The sequence below is a fragment of the Urocampus carinirostris genome, chromosome 1, assembly GCF_059441175.1.
Source record: "Urocampus carinirostris isolate Australia breed hairy pipefish chromosome 1, RoL_Ucar_1.0, whole genome shotgun sequence".
Classification (NCBI taxonomy): Eukaryota; Metazoa; Chordata; class Actinopteri; order Syngnathiformes; family Syngnathidae; genus Urocampus; species Urocampus carinirostris.
The window spans coordinates 36531620-36551742 of record NC_142349.1 but is presented as its reverse complement, the minus strand read 5'-3'; the positions used below and the strand labels follow the sequence as shown (position 1 = coordinate 36551742).

The window sequence follows — 20123 nt, the reverse complement described above, 5'->3', positions numbered from 1 at the left end:
AGAATTTCTTGACCTACAAGTATTTTTAAAAAATGCACATTTTATGATTGATTCATTTTCAAATCAATATTGTTTTTTACCACTAGTAGGTGCTAAATAAAATAAAATGTCCCTTTTAAATACTGGCAACAGGGGCTGTGTTTCCCTATATACTGTCAGCGCAATCAAGCAGTCTGACTGCAAGTTTTTGAGGGGCCATCAGTGGATTACCTGTTTCCTATGGTGCAGTGTTTAGCACATTCGCCTATTAAGCAAAAGGTCCCTGGTTCGATGACCGGGTGGAAACATGTTGGCCTGGAGAGGGATGGGCACCAGGCTGTGCTTGCCCAAGAAACACTGCAGGAAATTGTGCCCCTCCGATCCTAGCATTTAAGAGATCCAACCAACCAGATTACACTTAACTTCCTCGACAAAGGCTGCTCTCATCATGTCGTCGCTCGTCCCGTGAAACAACTTCAAAATGAGAAGCATGCTAAAGGATTTTTTTCCGTAAAGAAGACAAATTGCTATGAACCACTTTCTGATGGTACTGTAAAAATAAATGGTGACTCCTTAAATCTCATGCTTTTAATCTCATAGGTTACCTGCCTATACATTTACAATTTGCTAGGTGTTTTCTTTATATCGCAAGTCCTGTCAACAAGAATTACATGTGTATGTAACAGCTTTTCTATTAGAATGCCAGGACTTTCTCCACAACAGTCAATTGTTGTGCTTTTTTGTAGCCTTCCCTCAACCCTGAAACAACTGGAAAGCCCGGGACTCTGATGAGAGCAGTGGCCCCCCATGCTGGAGTGTGGGGTAAGCGCTCCAGGTCCAGTAGCAGGCTCTTTTCAGGTGCACGTGTTTTGTTGTTGGCTCACAGCTGTCTGGATTCCTTTTTCTCCTGTAGAAAATCCTCCGAGCGGTAAGCAGATGGTGTCCAAAATGTTGGTTATCAAGAAAGTTTCCAAGGAGGACCCTAGCACAGCCTTCTCCACGGGCTTAGCTGGTGCTGGCGCCCCACCAGCCAATGGCACTAAAGTTTCCATCCCAGGCTCCAGCGTCTACAAGAATTTGGTTCCGAAGCCTGCTGTAGCTCCCACCAAAGTATGAATGACTGCCAGGATAACCCTGAAAAGTTTTTTTTTTTTTTTTGACAACTGCTCTTATTTTTCTAAGAGCACCCAGTGGAAAGCCGGCATGCGGGATATCGCCAAGTCTGGCCGAGATTCTGTCTTTACCAACCCCTCTGCTGCCAAGCCCAGCACGCCGGTCAGTGCACCACAGCACAATAACCCAAAAGAGGTGAGTTAGTTTGTCAACTGTAAATTTTTAAGGTAATCCCAAATCCTTAAACACAAAAAATGTGTGGAAATAGTACATGGTTTTTGCATAAAATCTCTATCAGGGGTTGGCAACCTATGACACGCGTGCTAGCAGTGGCACGCAAAACGTTAACCAAGTGGCACGGGAGCGAACGGCAAAATAATAATGATTTATATTTTAAAAATGCGCATTTTTACCTGAAATTTAGACATTTTCAGTTCCACGCCGTGTTATTTAGAGGCTTTACGTTAGCGCCCCTCCTCCTCTGCTTTGTGTGTTAGTGTGTGTTTGTGGGGCGCCTCGCAGAGGAGAGATCCGTGTTTTAACCCAGACAACCAAACACACACACACACACACACACGTGCAATAAATGAACGAATCATGACGGCTCCTCAAGCGAAAACATCTCGTTCTTTCCAGCCAGTGTGGACGGACGAATGAGGCTTTGTGCAAAAAATGACCGTGCTGTTTTGTGCATTATGCCTCGATAGAGTTGTACTTCGCACAGCAATTGTTAAACGTCTCTACGAGACAAAACATGAACATGAATTCAAGGAGGAGTCTGACATGGCTGAGACATTAAAACACGCTGGGTCCATGTACGGCAAACAAACGCAGACCCTAAAAACCTTTGTCACTGCTAAGAACACCACCACTGAAGCAAGCAATCACATTGCTCACTGCATAGCAAAGCACAGAAAACCATTTACTGATGGCGAATATTTTAAAGAAATGCGTGTGTGCGCGTGTGCCTTCTGCTTTGCTGCTGTTATTTCAAGTTTTTATATTTTCTGCAACAAGATATCATTGATGAACAGTATGGTAGCTGTCCATAGGACTTGTTTTTTGAGTGTAGTTAATTGTAAAACAAGAATGGTTGACTCTGGTTAATTCTTGTTGCAAAAAGTTGAATTAATTGATGGCTACAGGCTTTACACTTGTTATTCACATTCATTTTTAGTTGGTTGATGAACAAAAGTTGTGGAAGATAAATTGGTCAGTTATACCAGTGTTTTTCAACCAGTGTGCCGGGGCACACTAGTGTGCCGTGAGACCTTGTCTAGTGTGCTTCTGGAATTTGCCCAATTTTCTTTCCAAAAAACCAGGCCATTATTCAGTATTTTTGCTATCTTCAGACGAGGAACTGTAATAGTCATTCATATCAGTTGGTTGCAGTAGATTTTTACATACTTTTTATAGACCAATTATCTACTCTTGAGGTAGTACAGTACATTTAATAACTTCATTTGTTAAACAAAGCGGTTTAACATTGCACTGTAAAAAATAAAACAAAGCACATCATTCTTTTTTACTTTAAGTATTATTTTCTTTTTATATACTAATTATCGGCTTCTGAGGTAGTACAGTGCAATATTTGACATAACTTCATTTTCAAACATTTTCAACGGACGGTGTTCCTCGGAACTTTTTCATAAATAAAAGTGTACCTTGGTTCAAAAAGGGTTGAAAAACACTGAGTTATACGATTAAAATGTATATCCATGTTGTATATATGGACTGGTGTAAAATTACAGCTCTGTTGGATGTTAAAATATATTGTGCGAGTCATTAATCTTGGTGTGGTACACTGATTTACAAGGAAATTTGAAAGTGGCATTCCACTCCAAAAAGTTTGCTGACCCTTGCTCTATATATTTCATCGGTATATTCCAATTATTTGTCCAATGTATCTTCAATTGATGCATGAGCCCATATTTTACCCTACAACCCAGTTCATTTTTTGTAATAACTTGCTGTGAATAAAATCAGCCAGGGATGCATAGTCTGGACAGTAGCTGCTGATAGCAAGCCTCAAGCACACTTCTAATTGACCGTCGGTCATGGTGGAACCGTATTTAGACCTAATAATTATCATATAAGAACTACATCCATAATGCCTCATTGTTATCGAACATGCACCATGTGTCCCTGGATGTTTACTTTTGTTTGTTGCTTTATTGAACATTCACATAGACTTTACCATACAAACATTTTACCACAGTGTTACGTAAAGAGTACACTCAAACTTTGCTACAACCCAAAATACCAATAAGGAAAAAGATAATAAATAAAACATGCTAATATTTACAAAAGTACGTCATGGTTTACTTGCAAGTGACGCAAAAGTAAACACCCGTCCACGTCGACACGCCTCGACTCATTTCCATTAAATTAATGCACGGCTGTCGACCGTCCGTAACTTTATCGGCGTTATGATGGCAAAAAAATGATGAGTTAGTTTACCCCGTTACTAAAAGAATGACGCCGTTACATAACGGCGTTATTTATAATGGCGTTCTACCCAACACTGGTGAAACCTGCTCTAAAAACTGTGTATGACCCACCTCCAATAAGCAGATAGGTGCCTTGCATGGCTGACTCCCTATCTGTGTGTGTGTGTGTGTGTGTGTAAATTGGTAAGTGTGAAGCACATTTTAAAGCGCTTTGGGAAGTTTTCATTGACCTGAAAAGCGCTAAACAAATGCAGACCATTTACCATCATTATGTGGGAAAAGGCTGACTCATATAAATAAGTGGAGCCGAAGAATACAGGCTAGTAGGGAACACATTTCCTCATGTTGGGGTACTTTTTGTCTGTATGTCGCAGAAGTGGTCATAATCACTGATCTTGAGCTCTGTCTCAGTGTCTGCTTATAGTCTCAAAATCTCATCTTCCACCTTAAAGTTCAGGTTAAACAGTGCTTCACTTCTTGATGCCAGTGAATCAACCGAAGCATCATCCTATCCTATCATGTGCTATCCAAGGGTAGCACATGAATGTGGGGACTGGCTAAAAACAAAACTCTGACAGACCGTTCTTAATCTACTGTGTAGTGCGTGGTGACAAGCTTGCACCCATGTCTTCTGTTAAGTCTCCAGCTCTGGCACAAGGTTTTTGAAGTATCCCAAATCTCTACACTGCATTTTGAACTAAATCGTGAAAAAAGCCCTCCTACCATTTCCATACAAAATGGTAGGTTTTTGGCTTCTTACTTGGTCCTGCTCCCCCAATTATTTTTATATCCTTTCTTGAAATAAGATGGAATGAACTGGAGTCCAACTAGGCAACTTCGTAGCATGGACTGCTTGGTAGCTCAAACGTTTTTGGTATTGTTTGGGCATATGTGGTGACCCAAGTGTCGGATGGTCAGATGTCAGACTGGCTGCCGTGCACGTTAATCACGTGACATTTAATAGTGTGGAGATGAAAGGCTGAAGTTTTTGTGAATGCTATGCGCCTCCCAGAAAGGGGTACTTTTGTGTACAATATGAGAGGTGCCCTCTAAGTGGAAGGGACTGTTTCCATGCTGCTCTTGCTCTGGCTTTGCTGTTGAGCTGCAGCCATGCGGTATTCTTGTGTTTTGACTGCTCAATTAACGCTCAATAAACCTTCATTCCAACCAAGCGGACAGCGAGTCCTTTATTGCCTCACGATCTACCCACACTGTTGTTGCGATTGACTGGTAGGTGGCCATCGCTGTATTGAGCACCCCTGGCCTCGACTGTGTGTTGCAAATGGATGCGGCTCATGGTGTATGTCTTTTTTGCTATGTCTACAATAAAAAATACATCTAAAAAAAGTTTTGTGAGACTTGCAGTAACAAATCTATATTTTACACCAGTAAATATATTCACTCTGTCACCTGTACCCACCGGTGTTTCCAATTGACAAGCGAACTGCGCTTTGTAATGAGAAATTGCCAAATTACCTCTATGAAAAGGTATGGAAACTTTAATGAAATCAAACACTATCTCAGAAGAAGGTTCTTGAACGCAACATACCATAGTTGTTAATGAATAGAAGAATAGAATAGAATTTACTTTTATTGTCATTCTTTGTAACAATGCACACAGAACGAAATGTCGATACACCTGACCCGTACAGTTAAACTGTAGCGAGCCGATGCAGCCGCAGCCAAACAGGGCGCAGCCATTTTAGTCATTAGGTGACCAAACCCCCCAATTCCAACCCTTAATGCTGAGCGCCAAGCAGGGAGGCAATGAGTACCAATGTTGTAAGAACCAGCGACCTCCCAGTCTCAGAGCGGGCGCCCTATCATCTAGGCTACCGAGCTGGTAACAATTAAATTAAGGCAACAATTGCTTCTTCTCTAAGTTCGCCTTAATCTCTCGCCTCAACCACTGGTTCAAATTGATGCGGCCGTAAACTGTTTTTTCTCTCTAGAGATCTCTTAAGGAGATTTTTTGTTTCAACTGGCCATAAAATCGGGGTCAGAGCTTTCAAAAGCTAAATTTGAAACTCTTTGGTTCATTACCTCAGACTTAAGTCGGAGTTAAATATTTAAACCTTCTAATTTGAATGAAAGGAATTTAAAAAATAAACAATAAATAAAGCATCCATCTGTGGTTCATCTTAATGATGAATCTTTAGAGATGATTAGTTTAGAAACAAGTCAATGGAAGGAGACGAAGAGGAAGGCCGCGATTGACGTGGATGGATGGTGTTATGAGTGCACTGCAGGAAAGAGGTCTAAATATAATTGAAGCTAGAGCTCTTGTTGGTGATAGAAAAGAGTGGAGAGGTGTTGTAAAAGGATAGTGGGATTGTGGACGCGTTCTTAAGGATGGGCTGGGCACCCGTATGATGCGTCAGGGGTAAACCAGTGAAAGCTGTCGAGCCCTGCTGTTGAACAAAAGAGTGTGTCGTGTCACCCTGACCCGAGTGACATGGCCGCTTTCTGGTGTCCCATTTCATCTAGGGGGACGAAAGCATGACCAACTTAGGTGCCGAGGTGCCTAACTTATTTGGGTGTTTGGGCAATTGGGTAGGCCATGGTCCAAAAAGTTTTGTTTGTTTGTTTTTTTTTTTCTTGTTTTTTTTTCCTTTTTATTTACTTTGTTATTGTATGTGTTTGTCTTGCTGTCGGTCACCCCTCTTGAGGGATATGACCAAGGTGGATAGATAGATAGTTTAGAAACAAGAATAAGCCAGGCTTGTTTTAAATGCGAAGAGTGGTCAAGAACGAGCCGGGAATGACGCCGATTTGTTTCGTTCTCATGTCCTCAGCATCCCCCAAGCACGACTCCTCCTATTGACATCGCCCCATCGAGGCTGAAGCTGATGCGCCGTGGTCCTGACCGAAAGAGCGAGTTTCTGCGGGCCCTCAAGGACGAGGGCACCGGAGAACTGACAACAAGCAGCAGCCCAGGAACTTCAGGAGAGGTCAGGCAAAACTTGAATCCTGGTGTATTTCTTTAGCCATAAAAGATATGAAGGAATAATGCAATAACATGATTTTTCTAAACACAGTGGTACCTCTTAATACGAGTGCCACACGAGAATTTTTAACAAAAATTTACCTCGCTTTACGAAGGAAAATCCACTAGAGACCGCTCACTGCCTGTGAGCTCAGTCCAGTTTGCGCATGCACCTCTTGCCATCAAGCGCCTGATTCCTTGGTCTTGGTTTTACCTGCAAAGGACTTGTATTTCGAAGCAAGTTTGTTCTAAATACATTTCTTTAATTGCATTTCAAAGCATCTCCTTTTTGTGACTTTAACTCAAAGTTGCAGAAATGGGTAACCGTAAGGTGTCTGAGAAAAAAATGACAATTGAAACAAAGCAATGAATTAGCACCGATCACAAAGCCGGGGAAGAATCACGCAACGCTTTGCTGCATTAATTTTGGTGGGAGGTCATGTTCCAGTTGCAAAAAACAAAAATGATAGATACACCAGAGAAGCTGGCCTCTCTTTTTTTCTTTTTAGAAAAAATAGAAAGTGATAGCATTGCGAGTCCAGCTAAAAGGGCAAAAGAAAGTGATAATTGAAAACTGAAACAGGCGAGAAAATAACAATTGTGCTGTAAAAATGTGTGTCGGTTTACAATTAGAGTAACTTTAAGTGTACAATAACTGCTGATGTACTTCCCCACATCTGCAGCACACACTTTCGGTACAGTGACCCAAGTCATTCTATTTTGTTAATTACATCTTATTTATCTTATTACTGTATTATTTTGATTTTTGTTATCAGGAATATGTGTTTTATAGTTTTTTTTTAATTTTTTTGGGATCCTTTTAGGAGGTGGGAACGGGCCAGTTAGTTTTTAATTACAGTGGAACCTCGGTTCTCGACCATAATCCGTTCCAGAACCCTGTTCGAAAACCGATTTGTTCGATCACCGAAATCATTTTTCCCATTAAAAAATCTAAATCGTTTTAATCCTTTCCAACACCCTGAATGTTTACCTTGAATGTTTAACGTAATCATAAAGCTAACCCAGGCTAATCGTACGTCCGCGTCATAATCTTCCGTACGAAAGATTACGCTAACATGAACGGGTAAAAATAAAAAAAATCAGGTCGTTTACAAGTCATTTAGCACCCGGGTCTCCACAACAAGTGGTGAGCGGTTCATTGGAAAGGGGGCTCCATTCCAACACCCACATAAAGCTAATCGTACGTTCGCGTTATCGTAATCTTCAGTTCGAAAGATTACGCTAACATGAACGTGTAAAAATAAAAATTAAAGGATAAAGAAAAGAATTATGGATAGGATTTCTTACCTTTGTGGTGGTCAGCAGAAGGCGCAGGTGGACGGCCGTTGCTTGCTTATAGCACTCACTCCCTTAGCCACATCAGTAGATTTCACAGCCTCCTTATTCTTTAGTATCGTACTGATCGTAGATTTAGCCATGCTGTATTCCCTAGCAAGATCAGACACTCGCACACCTCCTTCATATTTTGCTATTATTTCTTTCTTAAATGCAATAGTTGTACGTACTACTTTTCTTTTTTCACCTGTAGCAACTTTGCTGCTTGTACTGACTTTCTTCGGAGGCATAATAAGGGGCTAAAACACCCGTACGCCGCTCAGCATCGCACCCTAGCGTACGCACTCACGCATTACCGGCGTTCAAACTCCGATTTTTTTTTTTACCGAACAGCCAAGCAAGAATTTCTCGAAATTTTTGGTCGGACTCCGATTTGTTCGAACTGAGAGGCGTTTGAAAACCGAGGTTCCACTGTATTTCATATCGGGTGAACAATTCGAGCAAGTAGCATGATCCTTGAAAGAATAAAGCTTGTATGTTGAGGGACCACTGCAGAGGTGTGATAAAATCTTAATGTGTTAACTAATACTATTAGTTAAAGATTTCATCACATTTTAATGGTTTAAATGTGTTTTACTTGCTGAACTGTTACTATCTGAAGTGTTCTATGCCAGATGTGGGACATTATCCTGTTCTGATTGTGCGCAGGGTGAAAGTAGCACCCCAGAGCCCAAAGCCTACAGCGAGGATGTCTGCCATGAGAATGGCCTGTCCTACTCCCTTAGCGACTCTGACACAGAACACTTGTCCAGCTCCCTGGAGGCTGAGCACAGGTATGGCCAATGATCATTCAATTGTAGCTTTTTTTTTGGCGTGTGCATCCAACACAGTTCTGTTTTATGATTACATTTAGTCTGGAACAGTAATTGACATTTAACACTGAAAAATGAAACCCCGTCTGACTTTGAAAGACTTGAATACATCACAATGTTGAATAACACGCTAAAACCGATGTACAGTAATCCCAAGAATCAAAAAGAACCTATGATAAGCGAAATCTGTAAAGAAGTAACCCTATTTTTTCCCTCTTTTTTTTAATCACAATTATATGATTAACTACTCTAATATACACTAAAACTAAAGAGCAAACCCTTTTTACAGGGTCAAGCATGTGTTTGCCAAATAGAAGTACTGCTTATATTTTCATTCATTCATTTGATTCCATTTATTATAATAATAAGCAAGGAGAATGTTTACCCTATCAGAATTCAGAACACAATGCAAATCCTTGAAGTAGCAAAACTGAAAAGTAAACTGTTATAGCAAGGCATTACTGTGTGCCAATTCATACAATGCAAAAATACTAGTAATACATATGGTCAGTTTTCTCCCATATTGCTGCTTTTACATATCATAAGATAGCAGAAAATCTAATCTACCATTAGGTCTAGAGCATTGTGCAGCTCGTTCAGGGTCAATGGTGTGTCAAAATGATATTTATTTGGTAGGTGAAACCAAATAAACCATTAATAAATACTTCATTGTAGTTAAGGTCAGGTTTATTAGTTTCTTAGTATAGGTCACGGTAGTACTTATAAAAGAGATAATTCATTTCTGCTGGTGATTGGGTATAATCGCCAGTGTGTTTTAAGAGATGGGCAATTGTACAAGCGTTATTAAATATAATTGCTTTAATAATAAAATATCGCCCCTCCTGATCTGTTATTGTTTTGTTTAAAATAAAAGGTATTAGTGTTGGGCCCATTTATCGCATTCCATGGATAATTTTGTGTGTCTAAATACTTGAAGAGGTTATTTTGCCTTATGCTGGAAGAGGACATGCCCTTGAAATGGGTGTTTCAACAAGACAATGACCCCAAACACATCAGTCAACAAGCAAAGTCTTGGTTAGAAACCAATGAAATTAATGTTATAGAGTGGCCTGTGTTATGTCGAGAAATGCATCCCTGCCGAGATTTGCATCCCCTCGCTACTACAACCACTTTTACCTCGTTTTATCTCACTTTTATATCACTTTTCGGGAATGTAATGGCGAACATATAACCAAAACCACTTCGTCTTGCATTTGTTGGGAATTTAATACAACTTACACCATTCCGTTTTTGTATTTGTTGTGAAAGTAATCCAACGGCAATGCACACCGTATACAAATCACTTTTGAGCAGGTAACATGTTTATTTTGCCTTTTTCTATTCAAATCGCTCGTATTGAAACTGTTATGCACTCTACCATAAAACTTATTTCAGCATAATAAGCTTTACGGTAGAGTGCATAACAGTTCTCAAAAGTGATTTATATACGGTGTGCTGCGTGTGCATTACCGTTGTATTACATTCCCAACAAATGCAAGACGAAGTGGTTTTGGTTATATGTTTGCCATTACATTCCCGAAAAGTGATACAAAAGTGAGATAAAAAGAGGTAAAAGTGGTTATAGTAACGAGGGGATGCAAATCTCGGCAGGGATGCATTTCTCGGCATAACACCTGCCTAATCCCCAGATTTCAATCCAATCAAGAAATTGTGGGTTGATATCAACAATGCCGTTTGGGAAGCATAACCAAGAAATGTAAATGAACTGGAAATTGTTGTTAAGCCATCATAGGGTGATATAACAACTGTAAGGTGCCGCAAGTTCATTGACTCCATGCCACACAGATGTGAAGCAGTTATAAAGAAAAACTGTGGTCATGCTACTAATTCTTAAGATTGCCAAATCATACCTTTTTTGGGGGGGGAAATACAAAATAGTTTTGAATTTGTAAAGTCACAGCAGACACTGCTATTTTTTAACACAACTCTTTGAACTACTTGCCTTATTACACAGCCTTTGGAGCTTGCCTATTATGAATGCTGGGTCTTGTTTGTTTTCTGAGAATCTACTGCACCTACTGGTAACTTGTTTGGTACGTAACAAAAAAAAATATTCAAAAATCTGGTAAATTCTGGTTAGTCACATTGCATTGCTATTATTTTGAACAAGTTTAGATAAACTTCCGATTGATTTTGGCTTGTATGGCGTAAGATTGATGGATTATATTGGATGAGCATAAACACTTGAATTAGTGTTGAGAAATGTAACAAGTGTAAGTATATTATAAATGTGGTGTGTGATTGGAGAGGATAGCAAGAAGAAAATGAAGGAAATTAGTGAGGGATTCAACATATACATGGCAGTATGACAGTGACGGCAATGAGATTTTTAAAAACATATTTAGTTGTGTATTTTTATTTGAATATGCATAAATATATACATATGTACAACTAAGTACACACCCATGCGTATTTACATACCTACATACATACATAAATAATAACATATATATATATATATATATATATATATATATATATATATATATACACACACACACATACTCATATACACATGTATTCAAATTAAACACCCTGCTTTTTTTTTTTTTTTATCAAATACCTTATATTAGGTGATATACCAGCTCAGTAGCCTAGATGGTAGTGTGCCCGCTTTGAGACTGGGAGGTCGCTGGTTCGCGCCTCGACCGAGACATACCTAATTGGTATAATGGCGGCGCCCTCTGGCTGCGGCTGCATCGACTCGCTACAACGGGTCAGGTGTATCGACATTTCGTTCTGTGTACATTGTTACAAAGAATGACAATACTAAGGAAATTATTATTATTATAATTATTATATATATATATATATATATATTTTTTTTCATCCAATTAAGATTGGATACTTTTAAAGTTATTAAATACTTCCATAGTGTTAGTTATAAAAGTTGGGGAGTAGATGTGGCGTCCCGACCGAAATTGTAGCACGTTTCTATTTCCTCTCGTTATTGGAAAAAGTCATTTGCCGCTCATTTAGCTCTTTTGGAAACTGGTGGCTCATGCCAAATAACGTTTCTTTTAATTCACTTCCTTGAGCTTTGACCAATTCCGTTTGCTTGTAGTGTTAAAATTTTGCAACAATGGGCCGCGGTTTCATTCCCGGGCGTACTCTGATTCGGTGTACCCTATGAAAGGAGATGTTAACGGTCTCCTGGGGGATTTTTAATGATTATGTCATAAATTGTTTGACTGTCTCTGACAGATTATCTGACATATTCTCGAAGTCCAGATAAAATAAGGTTGTCTCAGATGCTACGAGAATGCATATAGGGTACACTATAACGTCCGTTGTCACCAGATAGTTGGTGTGTGTCGTTCAGTCATTCTTGTTTTAGTTGTCTTGCTTTGCGACCTACATTGCCGTACTGGAGAAATATTCGTCGCTGAATCGTTTGAGGTCCTCCACGTTGACCGTGTAGAGAGAGAATTATAGATTACAGAATTGAATTGACAAAGGGTAAATTAATTGAAGTGGCAAAACAAGAACAAAACTAAATGTTAGAAACAGACACTGCCCTCCTTTACGAACGAGAGGTCCTGGACGATCGTAAGTTGAATTTGCTTGTAAGTTTCTTCAGTGCTATTTTTTTGTATGTTTAAGTTTTGTGTAAGTATCTTTAAGGCTTGTATAAGTAACCTGTATTGTTTTGTACAAAAAAATAAACATTTCATAAAATAATATGCTCTATAAACATAAAGTGTACTTACTTTTGGAAGATGAACTTAGACTTCCTCCTCCCTGGTAAAAAAAAAAGTGGCTGAAAAAAGCGTACCGACCATTTTCTCAACTGCATCAAGCTTTCTTATTCCACTTTCATTTCAAAAGAAATGGCTCGCCTCTCTTTAACACTTCACATCAACCATATTGAATGGATGCACAAGATATTAGACAAAACGTTCTGAGCGTGCTGGAGATTCAGTACACGTACCACTGTATGTTTACATATGAACTCGAAAGAGGAAGTGGATTTTTTTTTTTTTTTTACTTCCGGGTGGATTCTGGGTGACCTCTCACAGCGCTACACTCTGGAAGTGGCCGAAAGAAACACTACAGTAATGTCCTGTACTCGGAAAATGGGGCACACAATACAACTTACAGCAATGTCTGGATATTTTGACATCCCAAAAAAAAGGTTCGTATCTACCGTTTTACGTAAGTCAAATGGTCGTAAGTAGGGGAGTGTCTTGAGTCTGTTTTTAGCAGCCGGATGCCGCCATGTAACGTTCTTTCAAAACTCATTGCTGATCCTGCAAGAACTACAGCATGACGCTCCCACATTTTAACTGTTAGTTCCCCTGACTTTGCAAGATGGTGGGCCGTTCTAAAGTGACTGAAACCCTCCAGCAGCAGGTTGTGTAGATAAAAACGAAAGGGATGTCCTTATCAGCCACAGCAAAACCAGTTGATTGTTGCAAATCTGTGATTTCAAAAACAGCCAATCTCTACAAAATACAGACACTGCTAAGAAGGGTGGTTGTCTACGGAACACAAATGCAAGAGAGGACAGGTCACAGCGGAGGTTGATTTTGTTTAGGATCCGTTTCACCATACAGTGTCCCGCCGTTTAAGAACATTTGGTCTGAAGGCCCACACTGCAGTGACCAAGCAAAAAAAAAAGGGGGGGGGGGATGCGCATATTGTCTGGGCAGAGAACTGGTCCTGAGTTCACTTCACTGATGAAAGCAAATGTAATTCATTTGGGTCTGATGGGAAGCATTATGTTCGGCAACACATTGGAGAAAGACTAAACCCAAAGTGTGTACAAAAGTCAGTGAAAGATGGAGGAGGATGTGTCATGGTTTGTTGCCTGATTTCTGCAGCTGCAGTTGGGCCTTTTGTACAGCTACATGGCCAAGTGAATGTAAATGTGTATCAGAACATGGTTCCTTACTTGCGTTCATTGCCCAATTAGCCTGCAGTATTCTTGCAGGAGAATGCTTCATGTTAAACAGAAAAATGAAAATAATTTCCATTAAATTAATGGCATGGCCTGCCCAGAGTCCTGATCTCAACCCAATAGAGAACCTCTGGAAAATCCCAAGTGGAAAAGTTTTGTTTAAGAAACTCACTACAATCACGGAACTGTGGAGGAGGCTTGAAGAAGAATAGACCAAAATCACGCCAGAGCAGTGTGAAAGACTAATGCTATCCTGTGGCTGCAGATGTGCTGAAGTCATTCACAGAACTCACTAATTGCTTACAATTGTAAACTTCACCATGCCAAAGTGATTGTTGTTCTCCTATTTTGATCAAAGCATTTTCTAAAAAATGATTTTCTTTTCTGGGAAATGCCTTCAGTCTTTTTGTGGAAAAAGTGTTGCTGTATCATGATATAAACAGCACAAAATGTCATGTAACTGTGGACCAGTGAAGATGGTTACTTTTAAATGTTATAAGTTGTTCTCTAATTTAGATCTTACATTATATGTATATGTTATATTATTTAAATTGATTCTAATAATAAACTGTTTATATTGCAACTTTTGTCTTTAAAACCTATTTTTAATCCATTAAAAAAATAAATTGCCTATTTCCTCACTATAAGGTGCACCAGATTATAAAGCGCACCCCATATACATCTGTCATTTATTTTTCATACATAAGGTTCACCGGACTACACTAAGAAGTACTGTTTATGTATAACCGTTGGTTTTGTTATATACTTACGGCAAAAGAGGTATCAGTCAATACGTGTCGCTGATTAAAATCTCAAAACATTGTTTGCAACAGATATTGAACCAGGGTGTGGCTGTGAGGACTCAAGTATGCCAGAATCACTGATTCGCATAGTGCATTCTAGTTTAAACTCTCTCCACTTCTATGCATTAATAACATCTTGGCTAATTTGGATACATACTTAAGCTTGTATAGTATTTTGTTGACTTATCTGTTTCTGTCTTTTCTAACATTATTGACTGTTTAACCTATCGGAATGCACTATGCAAATTGGCTTTTCTGGCACTGTGAGTAAAAGTATTGTGATAATGAGATCAAATACCTTTTGATGTGTAATCTGTACCATTAGTGGTAAATTGTTAGCGTGCTCACCGCCACAACCTGGGTTCGAATCCTGTTGCTATTTGGGTCAGCAATGTTTATCACCTGGATGCTCAAATACAGTAGTGTACCATAAAACCTCGTATAGCAACACACACCTATAAATACTGTGTGTATTTCCAATCTTCTCCACCATATTCTGCAATAAACAAGGCGCAGTGGGATATAAGGCGCTCATTGGAATTCCTGGACAATTTTGGGATTTAAAGGTGTGCCGTATTGTCCGGAAAGTACTGCAGATTCTCCATGAAAACTCAATCGTTGCAGGACAAAAAAATGATCTTATTCCTCTGTCTCCTATGGTGCATGTGCAGGTTGCTGAAGGCCATGGGCTGGCAGGAGTACCCGGAAAACGACGACAACTTCCTGCCCCTGACCGAAGATGAGCTGAAAGAGTTCCAGACAAAAAGCGAGCAGGTGAGCAAGGCTTCTCGATTCCCGTGAGGCGAAAAGATCAGGCACACATTCTTGTTGATTTTCAGTGTTGTTACTGAAATAAGTAATTGGTTTCTGTTATAAGTTACTCCAATTATAATGTAATTGCGTTACCCACCACCGGTTTACTGACACCCAAGAGTAGCGCGTTACTCTGAAAGCAACTACCGTATTTTCCGCACTATAGGGCGCACCGGGTTATAGGGCGCACCCCCCAAAAATAGTTTTTGGTCCTATATCTTCCATAGATAAGGCGCACCGGGTTACAAGGCGCTACAATGGGAACGTCGATAAAACAGTCAGATGATTCAGTCAAACTGATTACCCCCTTAACATTCCTAAAGCTTGCAAAGAGGCAAATACGTGTCGTAGACACGTGCGGATGCGGTGTCCTACGATGTCACTTAAATGCGTCATTTCAAATATCATTCGGGAGGTTAAAGTCTTGGAATTCAAGAAATGCCAACCATTCCTTACTTTCTATTTTCTTTTTCGCTCGCAACTTTACTGTGCATATGACAATAAACACTTGGAATTGAGTTTAATTCACTCAATTCATCACAGCAACATCAAGATCGTTCTAAAACAAGATACCGGGAATATATAAAGCCGCATAACTCACCTAAGTTCTCACGTTTAATAATGATACGCAATCATGGTCTTCTTACAACCGTGAGTGTAGTAAATCCAGGAGAGTAAAATGTTTACAAATACAGACTAATGAAACATGTTTCTTTATGGCATACTTTAGCAAGCTTGCTATTCAGTCATCTTTTTCGGCCAATTGCAGGGTTTGTTTTGGCCCTCTGGCGTATCCGAGGCTCCGAATAACTTCAGCCAATAGCGATCAATTTAACGGATGATTGACACATATTTTTCGGCCAATTGCAGGGTTTGTTTTGGCCCTCAAGCGTATCCAAGGCTCCGAATAACTTCAGCCAATAGCGATCGATTTAACGAATGATTGACACATCTTTTTCGGCCAATTGCAGGGTTTGTTTTGGCCCTCTAGCAAATCCGAGGCTCCGAATAACTTTAGCCAATAGCGATCGATTCAAATAATGATTGACACATTGGTTAGCCAATGAAACGCCGGTATATAAATCCCAGCATACACCGCGGACTACTCCACGTTCGGGGGAAAATCCAGTCGGCGGCTGTTGCGTAAGTTGCGAGACCTTGCGAATTTAATATTGAGCCATATATAAGGCGCACTGTATTATAAGGCGCATGGTCAGCTTTTGAAAAAAATTAAGACTTTTAGGTGCGCCTTATAGTGCGGAAAATACGGTAATTAAACACTACCGCACGTACTCGCACTGAAGCCGACCCCTGAAACTGCTCTAAAATACCCACACGCTGCCAACGATTTTTTAATATGCGGAGTTACGCACCATGTATTCATGACAATTGAGTTACGAAATGTCACCAATTCCGTGTTCCAGTACCCGTTACTTCGAAAATTGTGACTTGTTTTCTGCCGTGCAGCTGAAGCGCAACGGCCTGCAGAAGAACGGGATCCTCCCAAGGCCGCGGGGTGTCACCCTTCACTTCACCCCCTGGAGGAGTGTGGCGGAGGCGCATGTGGAGGAGGCGTCGGAGTCCGAAACCAGTAGCAGCAGCCAGACCTCTGACGACGACGACGACTACATCAAATCCTAACGTGGCTTTCCGGAACAAAAGAGAAACAACACAACAGCCGACACATCTCAACAAGCCACCCAGCCTCCTTTCTCATCATTTTTTTAGAGCACCATTTTGAATTTTTGAATCTTTTTTGTTGTACTTGCACAAGGGAAAAACCAATCATATCCCAGTGAAGGGGGAGATTTCTGCTCTGCCAGACGTTGTTTTCCCTGCGTTTCCTCCTTCACTGTTCTGCTCTTTGGCCCCGCTCCCTCCTTTTTCTTCCCTGCTTTGTGGAACTGAAGTGTTCATCAAGAAAAAGGGCAAAGAATGCACACTTGATTCTGCTTTAAACAGACTAACTCATTTCATTGATGATGCTGATGACACATTATTAATGATATTAATAAAATTGGTTCCTGACAAGTTGTTTCAAGCTGCTGATTGTGATGTTAGGCTTTTTTTCAAGCTCTTCAGCCTCAGTGAAATGATCCCTTTTGTTTAGCCATTGGTTTAAAAGTCCCAGAATTTGTTCATGGATGCACAATAAAGAAAAATCGCAACCAAATGGAGAAATTGTCAGGTGTTTATGAAAATGGTGTGAAATATGACATAATTAAAAGTGGTCAAACGTCAAGGCAAAGTTGGACCCAGTTTGAGGTAGTGAGTTGCGAAATTGGGTTTGAAAGTCTTTACTTATATGCCAAGGACCTCAAACTTTGCATGATTGAGATCAGGATTATGCAGGGATTTATCCTTAGATTCAAAAAATGGAACTACCCTGGTCATATCCCTCGAGAGGGGTGACCGACAGCAAGACAAACACGTACAAAAACAAAGAAATTAATTTAAAAAGGAAAAGGTATCAAAAAGCTCACACAAAAATATTTGGGACCATGGCCAACCCAAATGCCCAAACACCCAAACAAGTTAAGCACCTCGGCACCCAAGTTGGTCATGCTTTCGTCCCTCTAGATGAAACGGGACACAAGAAAGCGGCCATGTCACTCGGGTCAGGGTGACAAAACACACTCTTCTGTTCAACAGCAGGACCCGACAGCTTTCACTGGTTTACCCCTGCCGCATCATACAGGTGCCCTGCCCATCCCTGAGAACACGTCTAAGCATCCCACTATCCTTTTACAACATCTCTCCACTCATTCCTGTCACCAAGAGCTCTAGCTTCCACTATTAAAAAAACGAAACTACAAGCTAAAATTTGAATTATAATCCCCAAAATCGTACTGTACATTGAAATGAAGGGGTTCAAGCGTCACTACAAACTAGCTAATTTAGAAATAGTGACTGTAGACCATTTTCAGATTCATCCAAATTTCTGACTTTGCAAAACAATCTGCAAACTACAATTGTGCATGAAATCAATGCAGTAAATTAAAATGCATATGATGGTTTCTTACCCACAGTAATGTACCTACTTCAAAGATAGTACATGACCAAATTCAAGGACTTAAGGACTTTTAACCACAACCTTTCAATTTCTACAGTACCATTAGAAGGAAAAAAAAATCAGTGTTCATGTATTTAACAGAGCCATTAATGTATCAGCGATTTGTGCATGCATTTATCTTCCATGGGCATTAAGACATGAATTTTTGTGAAACATTTTTCTATTTAGGGGTCAGGTGATAACAGTAATATGCATCTTATATTCTCAGTTGGATGACTTTCTTCCCATTACAATTTGCCACCGGGAAATGCTACCCTAATTCTTTGGCATGGCCCATAAATGTCTTTCATAATCCTTGAATTATTACACAGTTCATATTGCCTCGTTTAAGTGTAGCATGCAACAGTCTTCTTGGGCGTGATGCTTGACAATGCTGTACAAACTAATGCCAGTTGCAGTTAATCATGAAGTGCAATCAAAAAGCCAAATCACTACAACAGTGTTAGCATTTTAAAGCAGACTTTAGAAACGTGGCAAAAATATAAAACACTTCACCCAGATTAATGACTTTAATCCTTGAGACCAGTAAAATTGTGGCTTTTAAGGATTTTAAGCTTGCTTGCTTGGGGTTGTCCATCGATTCGATGATGACCATCTTCTTTTAATTGTGAGTCTGCTGATGTTTGAACAGTCCGATCCTGGATCCACAGATGCGGTTACAGACAGAGCATGTGAAGGGGTGCTGGGGGGAGCAGGGGTGGCCTGGCGAGCATGTCTCTTTGCACGCTTTGCTGCACGGTGTTGCATGTGCTGTTCCTCCATGTAATCCACTCCCTGTGAGCAGTGGGAGCGCCAGAGGTCTCGGCAGGAAGCAAGTTCCTCCAGTGAGGAGGGATTTATCCGACATCTCTTCAGGATGTTCTTCATTTGGTCTTTGAACCGCTTCTTCTGCCCACCAGCACTGCGTTGGCCTAGTGTGTGGCACTCTGTCCCTCCATGTGATGCCAAGGATCTTCTGAAGACATCCTACATGGAAGGTCTCCAGGCTCTTCAGATGGCGGCTGTAGATAGTCCATGCCTCACAACCATACAGTAATGTAGTGATGCATACAGCTCTGTAGACCAGCATTTTGGTGTGGAGTCTAAGGTTGTTGTTTTGAAAGACCCTTCTCTTTAGTCGACCGAAAGATGCTGATGCTTGCTTGAGACGGCTCTGGATCTCATCATCCAATGAGCAGGTGTCAGACACTATGCTCCCCAGATATTTGAAGGTGGGCACCATGAGCAGGTGTTGCCCTGCTGCTGTGAGTATTATTGGGTTTGGTAAGAGGTCAGCACTGGACTGACAGAGTACCTCTGTCTTCTGGGTGTTGATCGTCAGTCCCATTCTGGTGTATGCAGTTACAGCTGCCGAGAGAATGTTTTGCAGAGCCTCTGGTGTATGGGCAACCAGGGCACAGTCATCAGCATACTGTAGCTCAATGATGGTCTCTGAAGTCAGCTTGGTAGTTGCCTGTAGCCTCCTGATGTTAAACAGGTTACCATCAACCCTGAAGTTGATGGTAACTCTAGCCTGCTTCTCCATCCTTCTACGTAGCAGTGTTGTAACACAGACAAGGAAGATGTTGAAGAGAACTGGAGCCAGCACACAGCCTTGCCTCACTCCAGTTTCCACGCCAAAGGGCTCTGAGCTGTGTCTTCCAACTACCACTCTGGCCGTCATCCCTGAATGGAACTGTGCAAGAATGGTGAGAAACTTGGGTGGACACCCAAATCTCTTCAGGACTTGCCACAGTAGGTCCCTGTTCACTGTGTCAAATGCCTTTGAGAGATCGACAAAGGCGATGATCAAGTCCTTGTGCTGTTCCCGGCATTTC

The 20123-nt window shown here is 40.6% G+C and overlaps 1 protein-coding gene across 3 annotated transcripts in view; it reads left to right on the top strand.

Annotated features, from left to right (window-relative positions):
- gpbp1l1 (GC-rich promoter binding protein 1-like 1) overlaps positions 1-17264 on the top strand; it is a 29245-nt gene extending 11981 nt beyond the window's left edge. For all 3 annotated transcript variants that reach the window (XM_088337413.1, XM_088337397.1, XM_088337406.1), the window contains exons 6-12: positions 726-801; positions 893-1089; positions 1162-1287; positions 6338-6493; positions 8533-8657; positions 15092-15194; positions 16701-17264. In XM_088337413.1, coding sequence (XP_088193539.1) covers positions 726-801; positions 893-1089; positions 1162-1287; positions 6338-6493; positions 8533-8657; positions 15092-15194; positions 16701-16874 — 957 coding nt within the window. In that variant the 3' untranslated portion in view covers positions 16875-17264. The remainder of the gene's footprint in view (positions 1-725; positions 802-892; positions 1090-1161; positions 1288-6337; positions 6494-8532; positions 8658-15091; positions 15195-16700) is intronic.
- The last annotated feature ends 2859 nt before the right edge of the window (positions 17265-20123 follow it).